The 9222-nt window shown below is 55.2% G+C and overlaps 1 protein-coding gene across 3 annotated transcripts in view; it reads left to right on the top strand.

The window, feature by feature from the left end:
* The window catches only part of POLL (DNA polymerase lambda), a 37723-nt gene extending 28821 nt beyond the window's left edge, over window positions 1-8902 (top strand). For all 3 annotated transcript variants that reach the window (XM_062000919.1, XM_062000920.1, XM_062000921.1), the window contains 5 exons: window positions 1064-1387; window positions 1953-2126; window positions 3035-3163; window positions 6651-6819; window positions 7279-8902. In XM_062000919.1, the coding sequence (XP_061856903.1) occupies window positions 1064-1387; window positions 1953-2126; window positions 3035-3163; window positions 6651-6819; window positions 7279-7643 (1161 nt within the window). In that variant the 3' untranslated portion in view covers window positions 7644-8902. The remainder of the gene's footprint in view (window positions 1-1063; window positions 1388-1952; window positions 2127-3034; window positions 3164-6650; window positions 6820-7278) is intronic.
* Window positions 8903-9222: the final 320 nt, after the last annotated feature.

Here is a 9222-nt window from a genome sequence, read left to right on the forward strand (position 1 = left end):
AAACAAGATTACAAAAGGGAAATAGCCTGCCTCTTCTGCCTAAAGACTTTAGCTCCATATCTTGCAGGAATTGTACCTCCAGACCTCCTTAGCCAGCAGAACCAGAGGTTGTAAGGATATTACCCTGACTTAGGCTGATGCTCTGCAGAACCTCAGAACATGAGCTGTGTGCCACATGCAATTGCTGGACTGATCCCAAACAGCCCTATGCTGTTCAGGGTTACTTTCACAGCAGAGAAGCTCTTGGATCTTGGTGGACTTCTGTGTTGATAGATCAGGAGAGGGTGGGACTCCAGCGAGCAAAGCAGTCTACAAATCCTCTGTGCAGCTTCCCACTTCTATCCCTTTTGTTCGTTACCTGAAGCCAAAGCTCATTGTTTCTTAAGTCTACACAGAGGCATCCTAATGCTGAGGGTATCAGCAAATGTATACATTGGTTCTTTCTTCTGTCACTGAGGAATGTAGAGTCCTTTGTGTCGTTTCTTCCTCCCCCTTTTCTCTTGCAGATAGCCATGGGGAAAATGGGAAGGGGGGGATGTAATTTACTACCCTGTTAAGGTTTTGTGTCTATAACATGAAAACAGAGTTCAGTGCCTATCTCCTGTCATCTGCATCTCGGGGTGGGAGCTACGGAGTCTGAATGTGAGAGATGTGTCTGTGCAGCGAAAGGTTTCTGGGTGGGAGCAGGGACCAGGATCTCCCCCAGCCAGGGTCAGGATTTCCCTCAGCCAGGGATTTCAGCGTTGTTGCACCATACTGCTGCCCAGCAGTTGCTCACTTAACCAGTGTCTTACCTCAGTGAGGTCTCAGGGGGTTGGCCACAGGAGGGATGTGTGTGGAGTCTCTGGTCTCCTGTGCTTTGTGTGGGTGTGCATGTGGATGGGTGTGCATGTGGATGGGTGGCATATTAACCAATCACTTCTAGAGATGGCAGCTCGAGCACTGCATGCCCTGGAGGTTGATTAGCATTGACTTCTGACTTTCAGGAGCAGCCTGTGCCAAGGGGGCATATGTGAGGCATGCACTTATTCTCACATGGCTGCTTTTCTACCTCTCCCTAAAGAAAGTCTCTGATGGTGAAGACAGTGAAGGAGAAGATGCTAGTGTCACCCAAGGAGATCTGGAAGCATTGATTTCTGGCCACTACCCTGTGAAATCATCAGAGGAGACGAGTGACAGCTCTTCCACAGTGGCCCAGCCTGCCAGCAAGTGGGTTTGTGCCCAGTCCTCTGACAGCAAGAAGGAGAATCACAACCAATGCATCACAGAGAAGCTGGAAGTGCTGGCAAAGGCCTACTCTGTCCAGGGAGACAAATGGAGAGCTCTGGGCTACAACAAAGCCATCAATGCACTCAAGAGCTACCACAAGCCTGTCACTTCCTACCAGGTAAAACACCTTCCCAGGGTAGTGGAGCAGGGAGATAGCTCTAGCTGTCTGCCTCTGTTACGAGCCAGATGTCTTTCTGGAGATGGAATAGCTTTGGGAATTCTTTCCTGTGTGGTGACATTGATGGAAGTCGTGTAGGAAGCGTGAGTTGGGATTCACTGACCAACTGCTGCATTTTCAGAACAGCACAAAAGTGGGGTCTGAGCCTTTTAGGGCCAGATCTGAGCAGTCATGAGATAAATGCCTTCCCCAAATGCAAGGCAGGGACGTTTTCACCTGCCTCTTAAGCATCAGCAACTGGCTACCATTCAAGGCAATAAAACTAACTGGATCTGAGCCTGACCATTCAGTGTGGTGATGTTTCAGTCCTGTTCTGCATGCTGGTCCTTTTCCACTTGAATCAATAGCCCCTGTAAGCATGGATAGACAGGAAACCATCAGGCAGAACTAGTCCTTCCACTTATCAATCGGTGCTCAAAATGCCTAAGCAGGCTCTGAGGGGTAGCAGCTCCCCAGCTACTCTGTGATCCTCACTTTTCCAGTAGTGGCTCTGGTTTCTTGCCAGGAGGCCTGTAAAATCCCTGGGATTGGGAAGCGGATGGCAGAGAAGATCCTGGAGATCTTGGAGAGCGGGCACCTGCGCAAGCTGGATCACATCAGTGAGAGCGTGCCTGTGCTGGAGCTGTTCTCCAACATCTGGGGAGCAGGGGCCAAGACAGCTCAGATGTGGTACCAGCAGGTAAGTTAAGTGCCTTGCACACGAGGTTCTTGGGCTATGCAGGTTTGAGGGATGCTGCTGGGTGTAGGAGAATCACTTTCACAAGTAGTTTCCAATCGCTGGTGTCCCTGGATGGGATTTGAATCTGGTTTTATAGGATTGACTCTGAGGCTGGGTCCTATGGTGGATGTGTTTGGGGAGAGTGGAGTACACCCAAATGAGACTTGAGTTTGGGTGGAAGACAAAAATACGTGATGAGAGGAGTGGGCGACACACTGCCTCTTCCCTTAGCTCAGAGTTATCTCACTCTGCTTGTGGCAATGGCACTGTTGGGAGCCTGGCTTGAACCAGGACTTCTTGGCCATGAAAGCTCCTGATCCAGTTTCTGTCCTGTTGGCCCAGCTGGATCCTGTCAGAGCAGCCTCCACTTTGTCTGGAATGAGATTGAGCTAATTGTGCCAACAGGAGCAACCCAGCCCCCTGTGTGGATTCCTCCTTTAAAAGCAGTCTCTCTCCTGAGCACAGAGCTACTGAAGCCTGGTGTCCTGTAGCGTTTGGTTTGTGCCTGGGTTCTTTGCTGCCCTAAAAGTATGGTTGTGTTCATGCTTTAGGCTTTCCCTCATTGGAATATTCTTAGTGTTGTTCCTTCAGCTGCATTATTTGTTTTCCTTCAAGCTGTAAGGACACAGTGCCTTCAGAACAGGGACCTTCTGTCATGTTCAGTTAAGGTTCATTCATCGTGGGGTGGAGATTAGAGGTGTGTGTGTGGGTAGCAGCATTGCCTAAATCTTTCAGCACCTAAAGGACCTCCATGTGTGATGTCAGAAGCTGTGACTGGCCTGACAGGTGAAACAGTCTCCCCAGACCTTGGTTGAAAAGCATTTGAAGGGCAGAGGAGGTATGTGTGTTTGACTGGTGCTCTGTGGCAGGGCTTCCGGACGCTGGATGACATCCGCAGCAGGGCGGCCCTGAGCAGCCAGCAGGCCGTGGGGCTGCGGCACTACGAGGATCTCCTGCAGCGCATGCCCCGCGAGGAAGCTGCAGAGATAGAGCACACCGTGAGTACCTCGGGCCCCTGGGCCTGCAGAGTGCAGGCCCTGCTGGCACCTGGCTGCTTGGTTTAACCCTGGCTGGGTGCCACGTGCCCACCAAGTCGTTCTGTCACTCGCCCTCCTCGACTGGACAGGGGAGAGAGAAATAGAACAAAGGGCTTGGGGTGGAGTTAAGGGCAGGGAGATCACTCAGCAATGACCCTCACAGGCAAAACAGACTCAACTTGGCAAGAAATGGTTTGATTTATTAATGAACAATCAAAACAGAATAAGGGAAATGAGAAATAAAACCTGAATCTTTAGAACACCTCCCCCCACCCCTCCCTTCTTCCCGGGTTTCTACCTCATCTCTCCAGCAGCACAGGGGCTGGGGGATGGTGAGTTCATTACAGATGGACTTTGCCACTGCTTCCTCTCAGGGAGAGGCCTCCTCACACTGCTTCAGTGTGGGGTCCCAGGAAGATAGTTCCTCACAAACTTCTCCAAGATGGGTCCATCCCGTGGGCTACAGTTCTTTACGAACTGCCCCAGCGTGAGTCTCATCCACGGGGGAAACAAGCCTTCAGGAATGAACTCCAGTGCTGATCCCCCACGGGATCACAAGTCCTGACAGCAAACCTGGTCTAGTGTGGGCTGCCTCTCCACAGGTTCCCAGGTCCTGCCAGGAACTTGCTCCAGCTCAGGCTTCCCACACAGTCACAGCCTCCTTCAGGCACCCACTCACTCCAGTGTGGGGTCCTCCCCGGGCTGCAGGTGGGTCTCTGCTCCCCCATGGCCTCCATGGCTGCAGGGGCAGGGCCTCACCAGGGGCTGCTGGGGAATCTCTGCTCCATTGCCTGGGCACCTCCTCCCCTTCCTTCTCCACCAACCTTGGTGTCTGCAGAGATGTTGTTCTCACGTTCTTGCTCCCTTCTGCTGCAGTTTTAACACCAGCACAATAACTTCTTCGCCTCTGTTTCTGCAGGGGGATTGGATTGGATGATCTCTAAAGGTCCCTTCCAACCCTACCATTCTGTGATTCTATGACTCTCAAACACTTTACTCAGAGAGGTGTTACCTCCATCAGTAATTGGCTCAGCCTTGGTCAGCGGCAGGTCCATCTCAGAACCGACTGGCACTGCCCCCCTCAGAGAAAGGGGAAGCTTCTGGCAACTTCTCACAGAAGCCACCCTTGTAGCCCCACATTACCAAAACCTGCCCACACAAAACAGCTACAATGCTGGGGAAATGTCCCTGGCTGCTGTAGCTGAGCTCTTCAGCCTCCTCTCTGAGTGGGGCTGGTGCTCGGGAGGCCCTGTTTGGCCATGGGCACACAAGGCACCTACTGTGCCCTGTGGGAAGGTTCAGTTTGTGTGCCTGGCAAGGAGGAAGATACTTCACAGACATCAGTTCTACACACTGCTTTGGAAAGGCTGCGTGTGGCACAGTGAGGGCAGCAGGGTCTTACCCTCTCTCCTGCCTCTCACCTTCTCCAAGATGTCTGCTTTCAGCTAACCCCCTGTGCTGCTGCTCCAGAGGAAGCCGTGAGCACCCAGTGCTCCGCTTGTCAGTGCGGGCAGAGCGTGGATGTCCTTGCTGGAAGCAAAGGGGATCCAGGTTGCAGATGGATGCTGCTTGCCCCTAGCATGCCCTGGCACTGCAGATGAGGAGATGCTAAGGCAGTGTGCCCTAACGTGAGCAGGGGGCTGGGGGGGACCTGCTGTCATTGCTGCCCCTGTGCTCTCCCATCACCATGGAAGCAGCAGCCAGCGTGACCCTGTCACTCGGCCACAGGGCCTGGCCACAAAGAATACCCTGGCAGGCTCCTGCTGGGGTGTCAGTCCCGGGTGCAGGATTAGCCATTTTGGTGGTGAGGGGTCCCTTTCCCAGGCAGGCTGGGCTGAGGAGCTGGCTCTTGGGGGTGGGTCTATTGTTATCTTGATGGGATTACTGCGCTCCCCTCCATACACACCAACACACCTCTGATCCAGGCCCAGGAGAGAGAATGAGGGATTAGTCACTGTCTGTGCTGCCTGTCACAGTGAGATCTGAGGAGCTTTTGGGCTCACGGGTGGGGCTGGGAGTTTTCTAGAAATCTTCATTTAAAGCCAGAAGGGGGGCAAAGATCCCAGAGGAGGGCTTGCCCCGCATGAGAAAGGCCTGTGGCTTCTTGGAGCACCTTTGGGGCAAAGGTTAATGGGTTTATCTCTTGCTAATGAAGGATGATCCCCAAGAGTGACAAGGGGCTGTGGGCATGGACACTGCCTTCCTGAACCCCAGCCTCTGTGACGGCCTCGTCACTCGGAATTGCTGAGCCCCTAATTATTTGCTGCCAGCAGGGTGATTGGCACAATAAGAGTAGGAATACTTTACTCCTGTCCAAAGACTTGGGAGCATTTATTAAGCGTTTAATGAATGAAGCCATCAAAGTTAGCACTGTCTGCACAAAACAGAAGCTGGGGTCCAGCCTGGAGGTGGCCACATCAGGGGAAGTTCTGATAATGTGTCTGATTGCTGGCAACAGCATGTTGGCGTCCCTTTGGTCTAAAATGCTGGGACATTTGTGTCTTTTCTGGGTCAGGAAGCCCAGCTTTCCTGCAAAGGCAGAGCTCCTGGCAGGAGTGGACTCCAAGGGACACTTGCAGGTTTTCTGCTGTCTCGGGTCCTGCTGGGGAGACTCTCCATGAGCCCATCTGTGCTTTTGAAAGGGGACCTGTGATCATCTTACACTGATCTGATTCTCTTAGTGGGCAGAGCTGGTGAGCTTTGCTCTCTTGACCCAAAAGAGAGCTGAAAAGCCTGTGCTTTTCTGCTGTCTTAGAAACAGAAGGCTCTGTACTTTGCCTCAGCATTGCTGCATCTTCAACGCAGCTCCAGCCCAGTGCCCCCAAGAGCTGCTGACTGATGGGGAATCATTGCATTGTGTGGCACTCTGGTGGGCTTTTGCAGGACTGGGTGAAGGCCACTCCAGCTCATGTGCCTCCTTGGTGAGGCAGTTGGCTGGGTTGGCCACCTCACACTGCCAAGCCCAGCACTAACCCATGTTCCTCAGCACCTCAGCTATATGGCTTTGCAATATCTCCAGGGATGGTGACTCCACCACCTCCCTGGGCAGCCTGTGCCAGTGCTTAACAACCCTCTCAATGAAAAAGTTCTTCCTCGTCTCCAACCTAAACCTCCCCTGGTGCAACTTGAGGCCATTTCCTCTTGTCCTATCATTCATTGCTGGGGAGAGGAGACTGACCCCCTCCTTCCTACAGTCTCCTTTCAGATAGTTGTAGAGCATGATCATGTCTCCTGTCAGCCTCCCTTTGTGCAGGCTGAACACCCCTAGTTCCTTCAACTGCTCATCAGACTTGTTCTACAGACCTTTCCCCAGCTCTGTTGCCTGTCCCTGGACATGAGACAGAGGCAGGGCGATCTGCCAGGCAGGCATGAGATCCTTTGCTGCCTTGATGGAAAGAGCAAGAAGAGACCGGTCTCTGACTCCCGATCCCTTGTTCTCTTCTTGGAGGTGAGACAAGCCGCCCTGGCCCTGAAGCCTGGGCTCGTGTGTGTGGCGTGTGGCTCCTACCGTCGGGGGAAGCCCACGTGTGGGGACGTGGATGTGCTGGTGACTCACCCGGACGGGCAGTCCCACCGGGGGCTCTTCGGCAAGCTGCTCGACAGCCTCCGCGGGAGCGGTAAGGGGCTGGGGGCTGGCACGGGGGGCAGGAGGCTGGCACGGGGGGCTGGGGGCTGACATGGGGAGCTGGGGGCTGGCACGGGGTGCAGGAGGCTGGCACGGGGGGCAGGAGGCTGGCACGGGGGGCTGGCTTGGGGGGCTCCACGCTGCTCTTGGCACGATGAGGCTGAGGAGGCAAGGGGGTGAATGGCATTCACTGAAGGGCAGGTGGTCGCTTTTCCCAAGGACAGCGCTGCTTTGAAGTCCTTAAGAGCACTGGTCCTGCCCCACAGCCAGTGTTAGCTCAGTGTGACTTCACCTGCCTGCCCGAGGCTGTCAGGGCTGAGGCCGGACATCCCACAGCCTGTTTGTGAGCCAACTTGGCTGCCGTCCGGACAGTGAGGAGGTCAGCGTAGGGGTCTCAGTCTCTACCATTCAGCTCCAGTTCAGCACCTCCCTGCCTGTTCTCTCTCCCCAGGCTTCCTCACGGATGACCTGGTGAGCCAGGAGGACAACGGTGAGCAGCAGAAGTACCTGGGAGTGTGCCGGCTGCCCGGGCCGGCGCGGCGCCACCGCCGCCTCGACATCATCGTGGTGCCCTACAGCGAGTTTGCCTGCGCCCTGCTCTACTTCACCGGCTCCGCTCACTTCAACCGCTCCATGCGGGCCCTGGCCAAGAGCAAGGGCATGAGCCTCTCGGAGCATGCGCTCAGCTCGGCCGTGGTGCGGGGCCCGGGGGGCGCCAAGGTGGCCCCTGGGCGCGTGGTGCCCACTGCCACCGAGAGGGATGTGTTCCTGCAGCTGGGGCTGCCGTACCGCGAGCCCTCGCAGCGGGACTGGTGACGCGCGCTTGTCCCCGGGCACGTGCTGCTGCTTGGAAGGGTGATGGTTTTCCCCGGGCTGCAAAGCCCATGCATCCCAGTGAAGGGGCTCCTGCTGCTGACAGAGTTGTGTGGCTTCTCCCAGCAGAGGCCGTGGCCTGGAGGCGAGCTGGAAGTGCTGCCTGATGCTCCTGGCTGCCTGTCAGCTATGCTGGCCTTACTGTCCCCAGGGGAGCTTCAGAAGGCTGGGCTGCAGAGCCCTGTGATCCAGCTCTCCCAGACCTTGGGAACAGGGGAAATGTGATGCATCTTCCTCTGTGAGCACAGACACTTTGAAATCTCTGTCCTGAGCTGTGCCCTGGACCAGGCCTTCCCCCTCTTCCCCACTGCTGGCTGCTGCTACTGCAAGAGTCACAGAGTTCCTCTGTGCTGCTGCTGTGTCCATGCTGTGTCTGAGCTGCCTTTTGTCCTCTGGTGCCAGGTGAGCCTTGCCAGAGGTGCAGGGCCCTGATGTGCTGAGGATCCTTGGGCACATAGAGCTGGAATCCCCTGGGCTGGCCCAGGGGGTTCCTTCCCCCGGGTACAGGAGAGGCACAGGTCTACTGATGCTCAGGAAGGGTTTGAATGTAAGAGCACTGAGGTCACCCTGCAGGGTTGTGTGTGTGGATGGGTGGCACAGAGGCAGAGAGAAACACAAAGATGTGGGTGAGTTCTAATTTGGGCAAAGCAAAGCTTTCTCAGTTCAGCTGTGTGGAAGCCATGGAGGCATCTGGTCTTTGATCAGAGCCAGTGTGTGTGTCTGTGTGCCTGTGTGTGAGAGTGTGTGTGTGTCTGCATGGGTCTGTTGCTGCCCCTGTCAGTTCCATGGGACTGAACTTGATTTCTCAGGAAACCTCAACTCCTTTATATTCTGGAGATGAATTTCACAGACACTTTCAGTGCTGTTTCCATTGAGGGTATTGCAGTGGTTCCTCCTGGCAGAGGTGCCTTGGCTGCCCAAAGGCCGTGCTGGGGGCTGCTGTGCTGGGGCTCCCACTGCCCAGGCAAGGCCTGGCCCCAGCTCCCTTGTCTCATTGGGGACTCTGTGCTGTGTCATGTCTCTGTCACCTGCAGTGACAAGCTGTGTGTTGGCTGCTAGGGCAGGCTCAGGGCCTGAAACCAGCTGGGCTGGCAGTTTCTTGCTGCACATCAGCAGTGGGGCTGGGCTGTTTGCTGGGGAGGCCCTGGCCCCAGCAGTGTCACTTGCCAGCCCAGCCTGAAGGAAATGAATGTCCTCTGGCATGTCCTGATGCTTTGAAATATGAAGTGTAATAAATCCCTTCTCTCATTTTCCTTCGTAGCTCATTTTACTCTCTGCCCATAGCTGTTGGGGCTCTTACCCCTGGCTGACCAGGAGCCCTCCTGTGCTGGCCTGTCTGCCTGGTTTCAGCACAGGCAGGGAGAAGGCAGTGGGGAAGTGCTGTTGGATCACTGCTTCTGGCTGTGAGGGCAGAGCAGCACCTGGCTGTGTCCTGGTGACCATGGCCATGTGGCTGAGCTGAGGCTGCCTATGCCCAGAGAATGGAGCGAGGCCCCAGCTCTGAGCCTTGGGCTGAGCTCTT

This window comes from Colius striatus, chromosome 8 (genome assembly GCF_028858725.1).
Source record: "Colius striatus isolate bColStr4 chromosome 8, bColStr4.1.hap1, whole genome shotgun sequence".
NCBI lineage: Eukaryota > Metazoa > Chordata > Aves > Coliiformes > Coliidae > Colius > Colius striatus.